Here is a 17,091-nt window from a genome sequence, read left to right on the forward strand (position 1 = left end):
CAAGAGACCAAAGGTACCTGGCAGCAGGAGCAGGGCAGTGACTGTCCCCTGTGCTGGCACTGCTCAGGCACCTCCAACCCTGGATTGGCTCTGGACTCCTCACTTTAAAAGGGGCATGGAGGGGCTGGAGCGTGTCCAGGGAAGGGAACGGAGCTGGGAAGGGTCTGGAGAATTCCTGAGGGGGCTGGGAAAGGGGCTGGAGAATTCCTGAGGGATCTGGGAAAGGGCTGAGCCTGGAGAAAAGGAGGCTCAGGGGGAACCTTGTGGCTCTGCACAAGTCCCTGACAGGAGAGGGGATGATTCCCAGGGAACAGGGACAGGAGCAGAGGGAATGGCCTCAGGCTGGGCCAGGGGAGGCTCAGGGTGGACAGCAGCAGGAATTTCCCCATGGAAAGGGAGCTCAGGGCTTGGAAGTGGCCAGGGAGGTTTGGAGTGCCCATCCCTGGAGGTGTCCCAGGAATTCCTGGATGTGGTGGGGGTGACTTGGTTTAGTGATTTAAGGGCTAACAGCGGCAGTGCTGGGTGGACAGTGGGACTGGGTGATCTTCCAAGCCCAATGATTCTAGGATGTTTCTACAGGGGGCTGTATTTATTTCATTCCCTTTCCCGGGCTCTGCCTCACAGCCCTGCCCCTCAGGGCCCGGCGCCATTTGGCGGGAAGGGGCGGGCGCTGGGGGCGGCCGGTGCGCACGCGCAGGGGCCGGCGGGCACGCGGGCGGCGCGCGCGCGCGGGGCGCTGTGCGCGTGCGCGGTGCGTGAGGCCCGGGCGAGGCGGCGGCGGCGGCGGCTGTGGCGGCCCCGGCTGTGGCGGCCCCGGCAGGTACCGGCGGAGGGGAGGGGGGGCTGCGGCGGCGCTGAGCCACGGGGAGGACAGCGGGGCGCTCCGAAAGCGGCCGGCAGCGGCCGGGCCGAGGGACAGCCGCGGCGAGAGGCCGAGGCGGGCGGGGGCTGGGCCGGGCCGCGCGCGGGGCGCTCCGAGCGCCGTGTCGGCCCCGTCGTCTCCCGCGGCCGCTGCCGGGCCTCGGGTCTGCCCGAGAGGTGAACTCTGCCGTGGGGGTGTATCCCGGTATCCCTGTTGTATCTTTGTATCCCCGTTTTCTGCGTGGAGCGGCCGCTGGGCGAGTAACGGGCCCGCGCGGAGCCGCTCCGCGCCTCGCGGTGTGTGACGTTATTGCTCAGACCGGGCCCCAGCGAGGCCCTGAGCGAGAGGGAACGGCCTCAGCCTGGGCCGGGGGAGGCTCAGCTTGGACAGCAGCAGGAATTTCCCCATGGAAGGGGTGCTCGGGCCTTGGCAGGGGCTGCCCAGGGAGGTTTGGAGTGCCCAACCCTGCCGGTGTCCGAGGAAGGGCTGGACGTGGCACTCGGAGCTCTGGGCTGGCGGCGAGGTGGGGATCGGGCACAGCTGGGACTCGATGGCCTTGAAGGGCTTTTCCAGTAAATGATTCCGTGATTCAAACCTAATCCCGGCACGGCCGCGCTGGGCCCGGGCAGCGCCGGCCCTGCTCCGGGTGGGTCCAGCAGCGCCTTATCGGGGCTGTGAATGGAGCGTTCTGGGCAGAGCTCCGATAAGAGCTCCGCATTCCTGTCCTGCAGTTTCCCTGTTTGTTTTCCATTCGTTCATTCACGTTTATGGGCGGCAGTTTTGTGTACTGCAGTTTTTTGCTGGTAACAGGTTGAATAATACATGTTGACATCCATTATTTAATAGCAGTGTGTTTATGTGTGTAGCTGCCTAATACTCTCATTCAGTTGTGTCGCCTGTGTGATTCAAACCCTTTGGAATTAAAGCGAAAACTGCCGAAATTAAGGTGAAAACCCTGGAATTAAGTTTCCCTGGTGTGCCCCAGCCCCGTGCCCACCCCTGGACTTCTGTGGTCTGGGCATGGCCTGTTTCATTGGCTGGTTTAAACCATGCATTGCTGTCAGATTTTGGGATCTGCCAGGGACCAGACTGGAAGGTGTTTGGCTGGAAGAGCTGTCAGACAGACTTGGTTTCAGTTTGGAGCCTCGTGTGCAGCTCAGACCTTGTGTGATTCATATGGCTCCTCCCTCAATTCTTTTTTCCCCTCCTAATCTGAAGGCAGCTGGGTCTGGGGAGCTGTTTTAAGTTTGAGTATGTCTTCTGAATCAGCTAGAGGGAGAAAACATCAGAATAAGTTTAGGTCGTGAGTTACTGCATTTCTAATGATGATGGAATCCATGGAATCATTAAGGCTGATTGTTAAGTCCAGCCCTTCTCCCATGCACTACTGCTGTCCCATGTCCCCAAGTGCCACATCCACAGGGATTTAAATCCCTCCAGGGATGGGGACTCCAGCCCTGCCCTGGGCAGCTGTGCCAGGGCTGGACGGCCCTTTCCAGGAAGGAATTTCCCCAATATCCAGCATGAATCTCTCCTGGTGCAACTTGATGCTGTTTCCTCTGGTCCCATCACTGTTACATCAAATTTTAGAGCTGTGAATAGCCTTTAAACTATTTTTTTTCTAATGCTGGGGCTGCAGTTTGTGTCACTCCCTCCTCTCACCCCTCGATTTTAGAACCAGCAGCCTTTGGGTGATTCAGATCTCTGCCTGTTGCACTGGTAAAGGCACAGTGATATTCTTTGGTATTTAATGTATAACGTAATGTTACAAGCGATGTTTACACTCTAAATCAGAGTCCCAGAATGGTCTGGGTTGGAAGACAATCTAATTACACCCCTGCCACGAGCAGGAACACCTACCCCAGGTTGCTCCAAGCCCGTGGCTGCCTAATGATGGAGAGAAGAAATACTTTAAGAAGCAGTTATTAGCAAACTTGCAGGGTAGACCACATGGACTCTTGAACAGTGTGCCAAAGTTCCTGGGAGAACATGAACTGTTATCCCAGGAATTGAAGCTGCTGAAGATAAGGGAGAGAGATTTTTCCTTTCTGGCAAGAGCTTTGCCCCAGTATGTAGTGGTGTCTTATCCGTGTCCTTGTTGAAGTGAAAGCAGTGGTGTGGCTTTTGTCTCTTCAGGTTTTCAGCATGAAAGAACTCTGGCGAGTTCTGCTGTGGGGACTTCTGCTTTCTTTTTTAAATCCCAAATGCATTTGCCACCTGCTCCGAGGAGAACGGGAGGAGCCAGGAGCGGAGCGCAGCGTGTGAGGATGGCAGTCCAGCACTGTCCTTCCTCCCAGCTGGGCTCACAGCTGGGAGCTGTTGTGTCCTGCAGGGTGGTGCAGGATCCCTGGGATCCCTGAGCCGGCAGGGGCATGGAGGAGGCTCGGCTCGGTGCCCGGCTCCGGGAGGGAAGGCCGGGATCAGCCGAGGCTGCGTGGCACCCAGCCAGGTCAGGCTGGCCTGGCGCTGGCGCAGCAGGGCAGGGCCAGGCAGTGGCTCTTGGCAGGGACATCAGAGCAGGAGTGGGAGGAAGCAGGAGTCTGTCCCGAGGGGCAGGAGGCAGCGCCTGGCACTGGGTGTGGGTGGCAGCGAGGGGCTGCAGGTCGGGGGCACTCTGGTGCTGCTGGGTGCGTTTGGACATCACGAGTGGGGACTGAGTTGGTGCTGACAGTAATTCTTGCCTTTGCTTTAGCCTGATGTTGAGGGCACCTTTTGAATTCCTGTTTCTTTCACCAAGGATTTACTGACTTGTACTGAGTAGGAAAATTGAATGAATTTAGGGACGTGGGTCCATGGTGCCCTTGGCAGTGCTGGAGTAACTTGTACCTGATGGTCTCAGATGGCTTTTCCGGCCTGAATGTTTCTATGGAATTTGAATGTAATTCTTTATTTAGAATAAACTTCCACTTGGCTCCTACAGGAAAACTGTAACGATTCACTTTTATACCTCGGCAGCTCCCTGTGACAGTTTTTTAGAAATCCACAATGATTTGCGTGCGCAGTTGTGAAAACCTGCGGCTGCCGTTAATAGTTTTTATTGTTGAACGAGGCTGATGAGCGAGGCAGATGTAATCGGGGCTGTGGTGAAACACAGGGGTCTGGAGCACGTGGGACGCTCTGAGCTGCCGCCCCACGCCCCAGCCGTGCCACGGGAGTGCTGAGCGCTCGTGTCCCCGCAGGATCCAGTCGCACAGCGGCGCCATGGAGAACGCGGAGAGCACGGAGGAGGAGCGGCCGACCGCGGGCAGCGAGAGCGTGGAGCCCGGCGCCGAGAGCGCGCCCGACGAGCAGCACATGGACTTCAGCACCGAGATCATGAGTGTCACCGAGATGGAGCAGTCCCCGGACAGCTCCCCGGACCTCAACGAGGACAACACGCAGGAGAGCGAAATTCCAAACATTGAGAGCTTACAGACCACGGATATCGAGGCTGACTTCCCTCCGGATTTTGACAAGTTTTGGAAAGTAGTAGAGGACAATCCACAGGATTTCACGGGATGGGTTTATCTACTGCAGTATGTAGAGCAGGAGGTTAGTACCTGCCCCCTTGTCCTCAGTCTCCCTGAAATAAATCACCAAAGAAAAGCTAAGTCATGGAATTCCAGTGGCAAATGTGCAATGGACATTAGGCTGTCACGGGTGCTGATTTAAGGCAGGTGTCCTTGCCAGTGTTGTCATTTAATCATAAAATGCCAGGATTGTTTGGGCTGGAAGCGACCTTAAAAAGCTCCTCCAGTTCCACCCCCTGCCGTGTGCAGGGACACCTTCCAGTAGCCCGGGTTGTCGATGTCAGAACAACACCAGGCATTTCTAACACAGTGTTAATAGTTGTATTTTAAATAACCCCAAGCTGTCGCTGCGGGAAGCACTGACCGCGCTCGCTCTGCCTTTCCCACAGAACCACTTGCCAGCGGCCAGGAAAGCCTTTGACAGGTTTTTCTCACACTACCCCTACTGCTATGGGTACTGGAAGAAGTACGCGGACCTGGAGAAGCGCCACGACAATGTCAAGCAGTCAGACGAGGTACGTAGGGCCCGGGGCCAGCGCTGCCACCAGTCCCAAAGCCGACAATGACTGTCCCACTGTGAGTCATTGGGCTGCCAGTGCCTGCCCTGCACGGCCAGGGCTCGAGGGACGTGTTTGCACGTGTCACGGCTGTGGCATTTGGAGCTAATGTTCTCTCTCTTTGTTGGCAGGTGCGTTAAACCTCTACAGTTTGTCAAGCTTTGCAGTGCAAGCCTCTGTATTACACTGCAGCTTAACAAGTAGGGCAGGGCTTTTCTGTCACTTCCATTTATTACTCATTTTCAAAACAATATAGTTGGTTTGCTGGTCACAATTGCTCCATCTTATTGCATTTTTGGTCAGACGCTGTCAATGATGCTCTAATGGGTCTGTGCCCTATGGTCTGTACCCCAAAGCCTGCCCACACAACCTGGTCAGAATGCAGGGACCGCTGCGCTTTGAAGATCAAGACTCTGCACGTGGAGATCAGAACATTGCCATGTTCTATCCAACCTCCACCCGAATGGTAATGGTAGATTATTTAAACAAAATTCCAGTAATTAGTATTTCTAAGGTTCACCGGATAACACAGTGTTGCCTCTCTCTTAGGACCCCATTAAGGATTTGAAGTACAGTTCATGTTCTCTTCATAGGTCTATCGCCGCGGGCTTCAGGCAATTCCTCTTAGTGTTGATCTTTGGATACATTATATAAACTTCCTAAAGGAGACTTTGGACCCCGCTGATCCAGAAACTAACAGTACCATCCGGGGGTGAGTTGGGAGCAGCCTGATATCCATACACACCACTGGGATCAGTGTTGTTTCTAAGACAAGGAGCAAATTCACAACAACCTGTGTCACTTCAAGGGTTTGTAAATTCAGAGATGATGGAGCCAAATCCCCTAAGAAGGGGGGACAGTACAGTGTGGTACAAGGGACAGAAGTTGTGGCTTGAGAGCTTCAGCCTGGATGTTAAAAAATACTCAGTGCAGCATTTGGAATCTTGGAATTTAATTCCTTGAGGTTTCCAGGGTGTGACTAAGGTGTGTCTGCTCGCTGTGGCTGGCGGTGGACCTGGTTAAAGGCTTGGACTTGAGTTTGACCAGTAGGCTTAATTGAACTGGAATTGAATCTGAATCAAGCTGCAGAACTGCTGCACAGCTTTTGGGTGTTACACTGCTGCACTGGTGGGTTTGGAGTCTGTAAAAGACAAAAGCGGTAAAGGTTGTGCATTTTCCTAATATCTTATGTTCCTGCCAGTGGCTTTTGCTGTTGCCTTTATTTCTTCTGTTGTGGAAGTGCTGAAGGAAAAAAAATGAGCGTGAGCTTTCGGAATCGCTAGACACCTTGCTGCACATACCTGGAAAACACTTTGAGGAATGTAAATAATTTATATTAGTGGAGTTCCAAGTAAATGAGGGTGCTCACACCCTTTAATAGGAGCCAAGACTTTCCTCCCTTGTTTCCTGGTGTGCAGAAACCAGTGTAAAACGATTTCCTTTTCCAGAGCCTATGAACACGCAGTGCTGGCTGCTGGGACAGATTTCCGTTCTGACAGACTCTGGGAAATGTATATAAACTGGGAAAATGACCAGGGAAACCTAAGGGAAGTTACATCCATCTATGACCGCATCCTGGGCATCCCAACGCAGCTCTACAGCCATCACTTCCAGAGGTAAAGGGAAAACAGGGAGTTAACACCAAGGGAGAGGTGGAAACGCTCAGCACAAAACTTGGAACACTTTTATGCGGTTGTTTACTTATATACTCAGGCAGTTGTTGTTCATTGTTTTAAAGTGCTGATGCACATTTGAGGAATTTGGCTGTAGGTCAATTCAGAGGTTTTGTTAAGGAATGAGGACAGGCCTGGGAAGCGTGGGGAAGAAGAGAGGATGTCTTTGAGAAATCAGAATGAGCAGTTTTGGACTTTAATACTGGTGCAGTGCCCACGTGTGGTGAAGCACCGGTTTAACTGACTAAAGGGGAATCCTGGTTCAGTTTTAGCTAGTGGAATTCTGCACTGGTAGGGAGACCAGAGCAGCAGCGTCAGTTAAATTGCACACAGTCCTACCCATAACTTCCACAGATTTCTTGATGTGGGCAGTAAAGTATTCCCAGTTTAAGTGGTTTTGTCCTTTGTCATCCCTTTTCCACGGCAAGGGTCCTGCCAGTCTGCCACGCTGCCCTTTGACACGTGGCCCTTGAGAGGGTGATGGGTGTGCTGGCAGTCTCGGGTGTGGGCTGGCAGCACGGTGTCGCTCAGGAGCGATGAGGCAAAGCAGAACCCCCTGGGATTTACAGCTGTGCCCTGTTGGGCAGCAATGCAGCATGAAACACCCCCTTTGCAGTGCCTCTTTGTGGCTGTTGTCAGGTTTAAAGAGCACATCCAGAACAACCTGCCTCGAGACTTCCTGACTACAGAACAGTTTGTGCAGCTGCGCCGGGAGCTGGCGGCCGCCAGCGGCCACAGCGGCGAGGACGGGGACGAGCTGCCCTGCGGCACCGAGGACATCACCGACCCCGCCAAGGTACTGCACAGAGGGCACCCTGCCCTTCCTGGGGCTGGGCACAGCTTCCACTGCAGCCTCTTGAGCTGGGGCTGGGCACAGCTTCCACTGCAGCCACTTGAGCTGGGGCTGGGCACAGCTTCCACTGCAGCCACTTGAGCTGGGGCTGGGCACAGCTTCCACTGCAGCCTCTTGAGCTGTGCCCACAGAGCTCTGAGGGCATCACCGACCCCGCCAAGGTACTGCACAGAGGGCACCCTGCCCTTCCTGGGGCTGGGCACAGCTTCCACTGCAGCCACTTGAGCTGGGGCTGGGCACAGCTTCCACTGCAGCCACTTGAGCTGGGGCTGGGCACAGCTTCCACTGCAGCCACTTGAGCTGGGGCTGGGCACAGCTTCCACTGCAGCCTCTTGAGCTGTGCCCACAGAGCTCTGAGGGCATCACCGACCCCGCCAAGGTACTGCACAGAGGGCACCCTGCCCTTCCTGGGGCTGGGCACAGCTTCCACTGCAGCCACTTGAGCTGGGGCTGGGCACAGCTTCCACTGCAGCCTCTTGAGCTGTGCCCACAGAGCTCTGAGGGCATCACCGACCCCACCAAGGTACTGCACAGAGAGCACCCTGCCCTTCCTGGGGCTGGGCACAGCTTCCACTGCAGCCACTTGAGCTGTACCCAGCACATCTCTGCCCCGTGGCTCGTGTGGTAACAGGACAGCCCCTTCCAGTGCTGGCAGAGGTGTTAAAGGAATGAGTTAGAAAATTAAATAAGTTGGTACAAAAGCTTCGGAACAAACAGTGATTGTTCCAGGTCGGCAGATTGGGATCTGTGGTCTAGGAAAGCTCCTCATCAGCAGTGAGCTGGGCAGGTTCAGACTGTTACAGGCCTGGGGAAGCCTGGAGCTGTCTAAAGGAATTGCTGATGGTGAAAACACAGGCACGCTGAAACCAGGGCTGACTTGGATCCTAATCCATCCCTAATCTCCAAGCAGCTTTAGCACAGGATAAAAGCCAGTTCAGCTGTGTGTGCTAAGGGCAAGGCTCCGTCGGTGTCGCAGCCCTTCCCTGCTGCTCAGGGACAGTGCATGCAGGGGACTGGCACAGGAGGCAGTTACAGAGGCGGTACCGTGTCTGCCTGTGTTACATTTTCTAACGTTCTGTTCTAGCTGATCACTGAGATAGAGAACATGAGGCACAGAATCATTGAGATCCACCAGGAGATATTTAACCACAACGAACATGAAGTCAGTAAGAGGTGGACGTTTGAGGAAGCGGTAAGTGGGGTTTGTGCGAGGCAACACGAGCCGGTGGTTTGGGAACAGGACTGGGAGCTGGGAATTCTGTGGAACAGCCTTAACTTAAACTTGAACAGAGACTCCAGGTTGGAACAGTTTCACTTCTCTGCCGTTTTTCTTGTGAGGAGGCACCTGATGATGTAAAGATCTCAGAGCAGTGTTTGGAGAGAGGCAAGGTGCTGTAATGTTTGCTAAGCCAGTGAGTCCTGAGAGTTAGTGCTGCTCGTGCCCTGGGGTGGTGCGAAGGCATGAGGGGATGGAGGGGATTCCCTTTGAAAGGTAAGCCTGTGCTCAGAGGAGAACAAAATTCCTGTGGTTTTGTATTTTGGCATTACACACTTAATCGGGTAACTTTTGCTTTGGACCTCCTATGTATAATGTATTAAAAGTAATTAATTAAACTAATTACTTGATCACTGCAAATACACAGCTTTTGCTACAGTTGGATTCATTTGGAAAAACAACAGGAGGTTTTCATTCTCAGTCTTTATACTTTTCTGCCTGGCAAACATGGACCTTGTTTTAGATTTACTTATTATTGTAAAGAGTGCATTGTGTTGGCCAGCTAGGAGAGATTTTCAGAGGCTCTTCAGTGGCTTGGGTGATGTCAGAAGCCCTGGGTGATTGTCTGACTGGCCCAGGAGCTCAGCAGCAGAGTGGGGAGCCATTGTCAGTGAGCTGTGTTCCAGTGACCCCTGGCAGGAGGGAGCAGAGCAGGCAGAGTGTCCCAATTCCTGCCTTGGGAAGCCTGAAGCTGCAGCTCTCTGGGACTTGGGAGAACGCTGGAGCCGTGGGCATTGGGCAGTAAAGGTGTGGGAAATGGAGAGTCCCCTTGCTGCTGGCCACAGTGTGCTCTGGTTAGCAGCAGTGTCTGCCCTGGAGCACCAGGGGCTGGGAGGAGCGGGGCATGCCAAGTCCAGCGTGTCTGTAGGGACAGCAGTGAGCTGGGTGGGCACACATCCCGCCCAGGGGCTGGGGATTGCTCAGAGCTGTTCTCAGCAGGAATGGGAGCTGGGCAAAACGGCCACAGAACGTTGGGTTCTACACCAGAGATCAGTGAGGAGCATTGGAGGGGGATTGGCTTTAAATTTCAGGTGGCTTTGAAGAATTGGATTCTCCTTAATTACTCTAAGTTCTTCATCCCTTTGTATGGGTTTGGATCTGAGAGGAAATTGCAGCACAGGAGAGACATAATCAAATGCAATTAAAGATGGTGAGGGGAAAGCAAAGGATTTCTTGTCAGGATGCCAGACAAAGGAATTTCAATTTAAACAGAGCAATGTTTAATTTTCTGTGCTCAGCTCTGTCCCACCTAGCCCCTCTTGCAGCCATCAATGACAACACGATGGTGCTAAATTCGTGGTCTTGCTATCACCAGATTGATGTGCATATTCGATAGCAAGTCCATTTCAGTGCTCTGTCTTTCCTTGTCACCATTCTCAAACAAATTCTGAGCTGAATCCGTGTGCTGGGTGTCCCCCCGCGAGCACTCCACTCGTGTGGCTGGATGTGGGCAATGTCCAGTGTGTCTGTAATGTCACTGACACTGGGCTGCCTTGGCTGCTCCCCCAGCATCTCTCAACACTTGCACTTCTGAAACTCTCAAGGAAAGGTTTCTAGCCTGGAATGTCACTGCAGTGAATCCCTTGATCCATACCTGGGTTGAGCAGATGAGGAGGTGTCACTGGGATGGCAGGAACTGAGTGTTGGTTGCGTGGCTGTTGATTGTTTGACCCCCCCTTGGTGGTGTGTTTGTAATCACCAGTTGCATCCTGTGACTCTTGCAGATCAAGAGGCCTTACTTTCATGTAAAACCTCTGGAGAAAATTCAGCTGAAAAACTGGAAAGAGTACTTAGAGTTTGAGATAGAGAATGGCACTCACGAGCGAGTCGTGGTCCTCTTTGAGAGATGTGTCATTTCATGTGCCCTCTATGAGGACTTCTGGATCAAGGTAAGGGAGGCAGCTCACGGCTCTGCTGGTGCACACCTTGACCTGGTGACTAACCCTTGTACCCTGTGGAACGTTGTTCATCTATAACTATATCTGTTGCATTAGGAGATGGTCTGCTTGCAACCAGATTTGACTGCTGCATTTGCCAACTGCGTTGCCTCTCTACGTCCTTCCTTACAGAAACTAGTCTAGTGGTTCCATAAAGGTGCTGAATGGGTTTAAACAAAAGAATTTTATCGTTCTGGCATGTTCTTGGAGGCAAATACAAGCTTTAACCCGCCTGGTCTCTGCTCTGTTTCCAACCCTAGTATGCCAAATACATGGAGAACCACAGCATCGAGGGCGTGAGGCACGTGTACAGCAGGGCCTGCACCATCCACCTGCCCAAGAAGCCCATGGTGCACATGCTGTGGGCGGCCTTCGAGGAGCAGCAGGGTAAGGGCGGCCCTGCCTCTCAGGGGGGCTCTGCTGGGGGACCTCTGCCATCTGCCCCGTCCTAAAGCGTCTCCCTGCCGTTTCCAGGCAACATTGACGAAGCCAGAAGGATCCTGAAGACGTTTGAGGAGTGCATCCTGGGGCTGGCCATGATCCGCCTGCGCAGGGTGAGCCTGGAGCGCCGGCACGGCAACATGGAGGAGGCGGAGCAGCTGCTGGAAGATGCTGTCAGGAATGCCAAGTCCATCAGTGAAGCCTCCTTCTATGCCATCAAACTGGCCCGGCACCTCTTCAAAGTGCAGAAAAACCTGCCAAAGGCAAGAAAAGTGCTGTCAGAAGCCATAGAACTGGACAAAGTATGTGTTCCCTCTTGGCTGTCTTACCAAAACTCAAACCACCCCGGTGTCTTTCTCTCTTTCTGAAGCGTTTTGTAAAACGTGGCAACAGTGATGACAGGAGTTGTAACTGGATGTAATGTCCCATTACTGCATGGAGACAACAGTCCCTCTAAACTGACGTTGCCAAGGCCCCAGTTTGGGAATCTGGAAGTTTGCACCCTTTTCCCATGAGAAGCACGATATGCTTTGCACCTTTATTTTAATTTTTAGAATCTTAATGTTCTCAGTGTTACTGGTGTGGGCAGTACTTGGTGGTCTGGTGGCAGCACAGGAATATCTGGCACTCAGATGCTGCCAGCAAAGTGCAGCACCTGGGTTTGTGGTGTCGGTCACCTCTGGTGTGTTTGTGCAACAAACCAGCCCAGGGAGAGAGGAAAATCCCTTTATTGCCTGTTGTTGTGTGTGTTTATGGGGTGAATTGTGGTGTGTAGCAGTTAAATACCTGCTGTGAGGGTCAGGTGTGCAGCTCCTAATGCCTGTTCTGCACAGGAAAACACCAAACTGTACCTGAACCTGCTGGAGATGGAGTACAGTGGTGACCTCAAGCAGAACGAGGAGAACATCCTGAGCTGCTTTGACAAAGCCGTCCATGGGGCCTTGTCCATCAAAATGAGGATCACATTCTCACAGAGAAAAGTGGAATTCCTGGAAGATTTTGGGTCTGATGTGAACAAGTAAGATGTCCTGTGGGCAGGGGTGGCTGGGAGAGTGCTGGGAAGAGGGTGGGGTCAGTGGCTTCTGGAAAATTGTTTCCTTTGTGCCATCGGTGCTTTTCTAAAGCAGCCTCCTGGTGTTTAACAGGAATCATTTGTAAACAGGAATAGATTTGTAAAGAGGAATCTGTTTTCAGATAATTGGCCCTTAGCACCTCAGTGAGCAGAGCTTTGCTGCCTGCCCTGCCGGGTTTTCCTTTGTTAAGCCCTGTGAAGGGAGGTGCTTCCCAAGGGAATGGGACATGTCTGGTCTGTGACACAGGTGTCCTTTGAAGCTCGGCTCCCTGGGAGCTGCTGCTTGTTTCCAAAACTGCCCTGCTTCGGTTTTTCAGCGCTCAGCGCTGTTAACGACTGTGCACTTACGTGGGAGGATACACCAGAAATTTTTATTTCAATGCTACAATGCTTTTTGACTCTCAATTGTCTGTTGTTTTTATTTACATTTTACAGCTAAGTAACCCGGAAGGATTAATGACAAGTCAGTTTTTCTGCTTTGTATGTTTTTAACAATAGCTCTCCTTAAATTCTGCTGCCTCTGCATGGCAGGCAGTCAATGCAAGTTTGGGATCTGAGGCAGATCAGACACAAGGAATTTTGCAGTTCCCAAATAATCCCAGAGCACAGAATGAGTGTGAGGAGCTCTCTTCACCCAGAGCACGCTGTCAGAAGTTGCAGGTTTTGTGAGATGCTGCAGATGAGGGGATATTTTAATATTTGTGGGAATTCTAGCCAGGACTCTCCTGTGCTTCATTAACCACACGTGTTCTTCCCTGCTGGATGGGCAGAGGCTGTAGGTGCTGCTTTGGGATTGGAATAATTTCCAGTGTTTAAATATTGATTCCCACATCTCTCTGCTGCTGTGGGTGGCACCACCAGCAGGCTCTGAAGGAGCAGCTGAATCACAAATCACTTCTAGAAAACTTCTTTATAAAGGAGCTCTATAAAAAACTGTGTCAGGTTGTGGCGAAGTTCAGCAGGTTGGGGACCGGAGCTGTTACAAATGGAACCGAGTTGTCTTTCCCCTACTGGTGGCGGATCACTCATTACAATTTATTACATTGCAATTTGCTGTACTGTTGGGGTTTCCAGCAGGCTTTGCTCAGGTGTTTGGACTCCTGGCAAGGCTTGACTGGCTGTGCTCTCCCCAGGCTCCTGGATGCCTACGACGAGCACCAGGTGCTGCTGAAGGAGCAGGAGACGCTGAAGCGGCGGGCGGAGAACGGGTACGGCTGGGGACAGCTGCCCTGGGCAGGGGAGGGCAGGGGAGGGAGCAGCCTCCTCTGGGGGGTTCTTTAGTCTGTCAGTGTAGGCATTTGTCAGTTTAAATCGACTGATGTGAGAGCAGAAGCGCTTTATTGCAGTCCTTTAAAGCATGTGCTAAATAGAGCTGTGCTGCCTTAAACATTCATGGAATTGTTTGCCTTGGAAGGGACCTTAAAGCCCTAAAACCTGCCATGGACAGGGACACCTTCCATAGGCTGCTCAGAGCTCCACCCATCCATCCTGGCCTTGGACACCCCCAGGGATGAAAACACTTTTGGAAAATTAGTTTCTGAGTTGTTGAGCCAAACAGATCTGCTTGGTCTCCAAGCAGGAACGAGCCTTTGCTGTCGCATTTTGGGCAGCAGCTCTAACCTCAGCCTGTTGTGAAGCACAGCGCAAACTGTCCTTCCCTCAGCCCAGTTCCTCACCCAGCTGAGCCCAGTTGAGGCTGGCCCAGCGTTCCCCGAGGTGCCAGAACGTGTTCTGAGGCTGTGTTCCCTCGCAGCTCGGAGGAGCCGGACGAGAAGAAGCTGCTGACAGAGGAGGCGGGGCTGGCGTCGGCGCAGCTCATGGACGGGGACATGCAGGTCAACCAGGCCGCCTACAACTACAACGCCTGGTACCAGGTACGCCTGCAGACTTGCACTGCCGGCAGAGAAAACTCCCTCCTTGGGCTGTGGGGCCCTCCTGGGTGTGCTCCACAGGGGTTGTGTTCTGTACAGCGAGGAGCAGTGATGCTCCACAGGGGTTGTGTTGTGTGTGGGGCGAGGAGCAGTGATGCTCCACAGGGGTTGTGTGCTGTGTGCAGTGAGGAGCAGTGATGCTCCACAGGGGTTGTGTGCTGTGTGGGGTGAGGAGCAGTGATGCTCCACAGGGGTTGTGTGCTCTGTGCAGTGAGGAGCAGTGATGCTCCACAGGGGTTGTGTGCTGTGTGCAGCGAGGAGCAGTGATGCTCCACAGGGGTTGTGTGCTGTGTGCAGCGAGGAGCAGTGATGCTCCACAGGGGTTGTGTGCTGTGTGGGGTGAGGAGCAGTGATGCTCCACAGGGGTTGTGTTGTGTATGCAGCGAGGAGCAGTGATGCTCCACAGGGGTTGTGTGCTGTGTGCAGCGAGGAGCAGTGATGCTCCACAGGGGTTGTGTTGTGTGTGGGGTGAAGAGCAGTGATGCTCCACAGGGGTTGTGTTGTGTGTGCAGGGAGGAGCAGTGATGCTCCACAGGGGTTGTGCTCTGTGCAGTGAGGAGCAGTGATGCTCCACAGGGGTTGTGTGCTGTGTGGGGTGAAGAGCAGTGATGCTCCACAGGGGTTGTGTTGTGTGTGCAGGGAGGAGCAGTGATGCTCCACAGGGGTTGTGCTCTGTGCAGTGAGGAGCAGTGATGCTCCACAGGGGTTGTGTGCTGTGTGGGGCGGGGAGCAGTGATGCTCCACAGGGGTTGTGTTGTGTGTGGGGTGAGGAGCAGTGATGCTCCACAGGGGTTGTGTGCTGTGTGGGGTGAGGAGCAGTGATGCTCCACAGGGGTTGTGTTGTGTGTGGGGTGAGGAGCAGTGATGCTCCACAGGGGTTGTGTTGTGTGTGCAGCAAGGAGCAGTGATGCTCCACAGGGGTTGTGTTGTGTGTGCAGCGAGGAGCAGTGATGCCCCACAGGGGTTGTGTGCTGTGTGGGGCGGGGAGCAGTGATGCTCCACAGGGGTTGTGTTGTGTGTGGGGTGAGGAGCAGTGATGCTCCACAGGGGTTGTGTGCTCTGTACAGCGAGGAGCAGTGATGCCCCACAGGGGTTGTGTTGTGTGTGGGGCGAGGAGCAGTGATGCTCCACAGGGGTTGTGTGCTGTGTGGGGCGAGGAGCAGTCCGGTGGCTGTCCTGTCACACGGGAGGGTGGCAGAGCTGCGCTGTGTGGAAATGTTTTGCTCAGGCTGATCTTGGGGTGCCCCTTCCCTGTGTGCCTGGATAGAGACTGGCTGCAGGCAGTAATTCCTGTAGTGCTCTGCAATGGGTTCTGCTGGTACACAGCCCCAACGGAATCAGCTTGTCCTCTGGGGCTCTTCCTGTGGGGCACCTCGGCTTGGAAGAGAATTGTTGAGGTTGGAAAAGCCCTCTGAGCCCATCCAGTCCAGCTGTTCCACCAGCACTGCCAAGGCCACCGCTGACCCGTGTGCTCTTTAAATCTGTGGAAGTTTTGAAGTGGTTTTATGAAAGTGTTTAGACTGTGCAGAGCCCCCAGAGCTGGGAGAGCAGGGACACGAGCCCTGCTTTGGGATTGCCGGGGTCAGGAATACTTTCCAAAGTCAGGCAGTGGGAGGAGCCTCATCCAGCACAGACTGTCCAGTGCCAGGTCGGGAGAAACTCCTGAGTTTCACACCCAGCACTGCAGGAATGGCACCCTTGAGGCTGTGCCAGGGAGGCTCAGGCTGGATTTCAGGGAAAAGTTCTTACCCCAGAGGGTGGGATAAGCACTGGAACAGCTCCCCAGGGAATGGGCACAGCCCCGAGGCTGCCAGAGCTCCAGGAGAGCTTGGACAGCGCTGGGTGGGATTGCTGGGGGTCTGTGCAGGGACAGGGGCTGGGCTGGATGATCCCTGTGGGTCCCCCCCAGCTCAGGATGTTTTGATTCCGTGACTTTGTGATGAGGATCTGTCCCGTGGCAGCACGGTACCTCCACCCCTGCCTGCCTTCCCTGCCCTTGCCAGGCTGTTCCAGAGGGAAGGGCACTGTCCTGCACCCAGGGGGGCTGTGCTGCCCCAGGGACATCCTGGCTGACGCTGCTGCTGTGTTTGGTTCCAGTACAACTACCAGAACGCCTGGAATTACGGACAGTATTACCACACAACCTGATCCCCGGAGGGAGAGGAGGAGTCCACTGTGCTGCAGTTTCAACAAAGATGGAATAAAAAAAAAAAAATTATATTTTTCTAATTTGGGGCTGTGAAGGAACTGTTGTGCCACCTGCTTTTGGTCCTCTGCATGTGAACCGAGCTGCTGCTCACAGGATATGTGTGAAAGCAAGATTCGTGTGCTGGTAACTGATAAATGGTCTCTGTACAATTCTCATTTACCATAAATGAATTTTTTAATTCCCTGCACTAATTTATGGAGTATCGGAAGAATTCTCATCAGTCTCACGATTCCATAACCGAGTGGGTGAAGCCCTGGGGGTCTGGGTTGGTTTTGCCCTGGCCCAGGGCTGGAGCCAAGGCTTGTCCTGCTCCCAGCCCAAACCATCAGGAGCTGTTCCAGGCCGTGTTGGGATTGGGGGCCTGGCAGAGCTGCCACACGGGTTCTGTAGTGTGGGAGGGGACAGGGATTAAACCACCTTCATTCTTTTTTAAAAGCACAAACTGTGTTTGGGATGAGTTTTGTATTTAGAGTTTTTCATGTACACGGTGTGAGCAAAACTTTTTTTCATTTTGATCAAAGTGATCATTCCCATTTTTGTAATAAAAGCGAGGAATTCAGTAGTGCTCTGAGCTTTCTTGGGCTGCCTCATTCGAGCCAGGAGGGAGAACAGAACTGAGCTGAGCTCTGGTGGTGACCTTAGGAGGGGCTGTGGAACAGCCGGGTCTCTGTGAGCAGAGCTGCTGTCAGATGGAGCGGGAATGCTGTGGGACTGGGAATGCTGTGGGATTGGGATTGGGCTCTGCAGCAGGGAAGGAGCCCGGGCTGGGTG

At 53.6% G+C, this 17,091-nt stretch overlaps 1 protein-coding gene and 1 non-coding gene across 6 annotated transcripts; both read left to right on the forward strand.

Moving 5' to 3' along the window:
* Positions 1 to 762: 762 nt before the first annotated feature.
* PRPF39 (pre-mRNA processing factor 39) lies at positions 763 to 16,881 on the forward strand. 5 transcript variants are annotated; one of them, XM_040066870.2, is made up of 14 exons: positions 763 to 820; positions 4,042 to 4,393; positions 4,761 to 4,886; positions 5,522 to 5,640; positions 6,377 to 6,544; positions 7,241 to 7,397; positions 8,539 to 8,646; positions 10,455 to 10,619; positions 10,928 to 11,054; positions 11,142 to 11,410; positions 11,942 to 12,126; positions 13,314 to 13,388; positions 13,934 to 14,054; positions 16,209 to 16,881. In XM_040066870.2, exons 2-14 carry the CDS (start codon positions 4,064 to 4,066, stop codon positions 16,257 to 16,259), a joined length of 2,001 nt encoding a protein of 666 aa, XP_039922804.1. In that variant the 5' UTR covers positions 763 to 820; positions 4,042 to 4,063; the 3' UTR covers positions 16,260 to 16,881. The 5 variants fall into 5 exon arrangements, with proteins under 5 accessions (XP_039922804.1, XP_039922806.1, XP_039922805.1 ...); XM_040066872.2 differs by lacking the exons at positions 763 to 820; positions 4,042 to 4,393 and adding an exon at positions 5,285 to 5,394 and having other exon boundaries at positions 4,767 to 4,886; XM_040066871.2 differs by lacking the exons at positions 763 to 820; positions 4,042 to 4,393 and adding an exon at positions 5,232 to 5,394 and having other exon boundaries at positions 4,780 to 4,886.
* LOC120754822 (small nucleolar RNA SNORD127) lies at positions 11,493 to 11,578 on the forward strand. The gene has a single exon (XR_005701585.1). It is a non-coding gene; the product is annotated as a small nucleolar RNA SNORD127 (small nucleolar RNA).
* Positions 16,882 to 17,091: the final 210 nt, after the last annotated feature.

This window comes from Hirundo rustica, chromosome 6 (genome assembly GCF_015227805.2).
Source record: "Hirundo rustica isolate bHirRus1 chromosome 6, bHirRus1.pri.v3, whole genome shotgun sequence".
Taxonomy (NCBI): domain Eukaryota; kingdom Metazoa; phylum Chordata; class Aves; order Passeriformes; family Hirundinidae; genus Hirundo; species Hirundo rustica.

Bases quoted from the DNA above. Each gene is read 5' to 3' on its own strand.
- PRPF39 (XM_040066870.2), top strand. From the start codon at position 4,064: ATGGAGAACGCGGAGAGCACGGAGGAGGAGCGGCCGACCGCGGGCAGC. The intron at 8,647-10,454 runs GTAAGTGGGGTT...TGACTCTTGCAG, and splicing joins GGTGGACGTTTGAGGAAGCG to ATCAAGAGGCCTTACTTTCA. The intron at 12,127-13,313 runs GTAAGATGTCCT...TGCTCTCCCCAG, and splicing joins TTTGGGTCTGATGTGAACAA to GCTCCTGGATGCCTACGACG.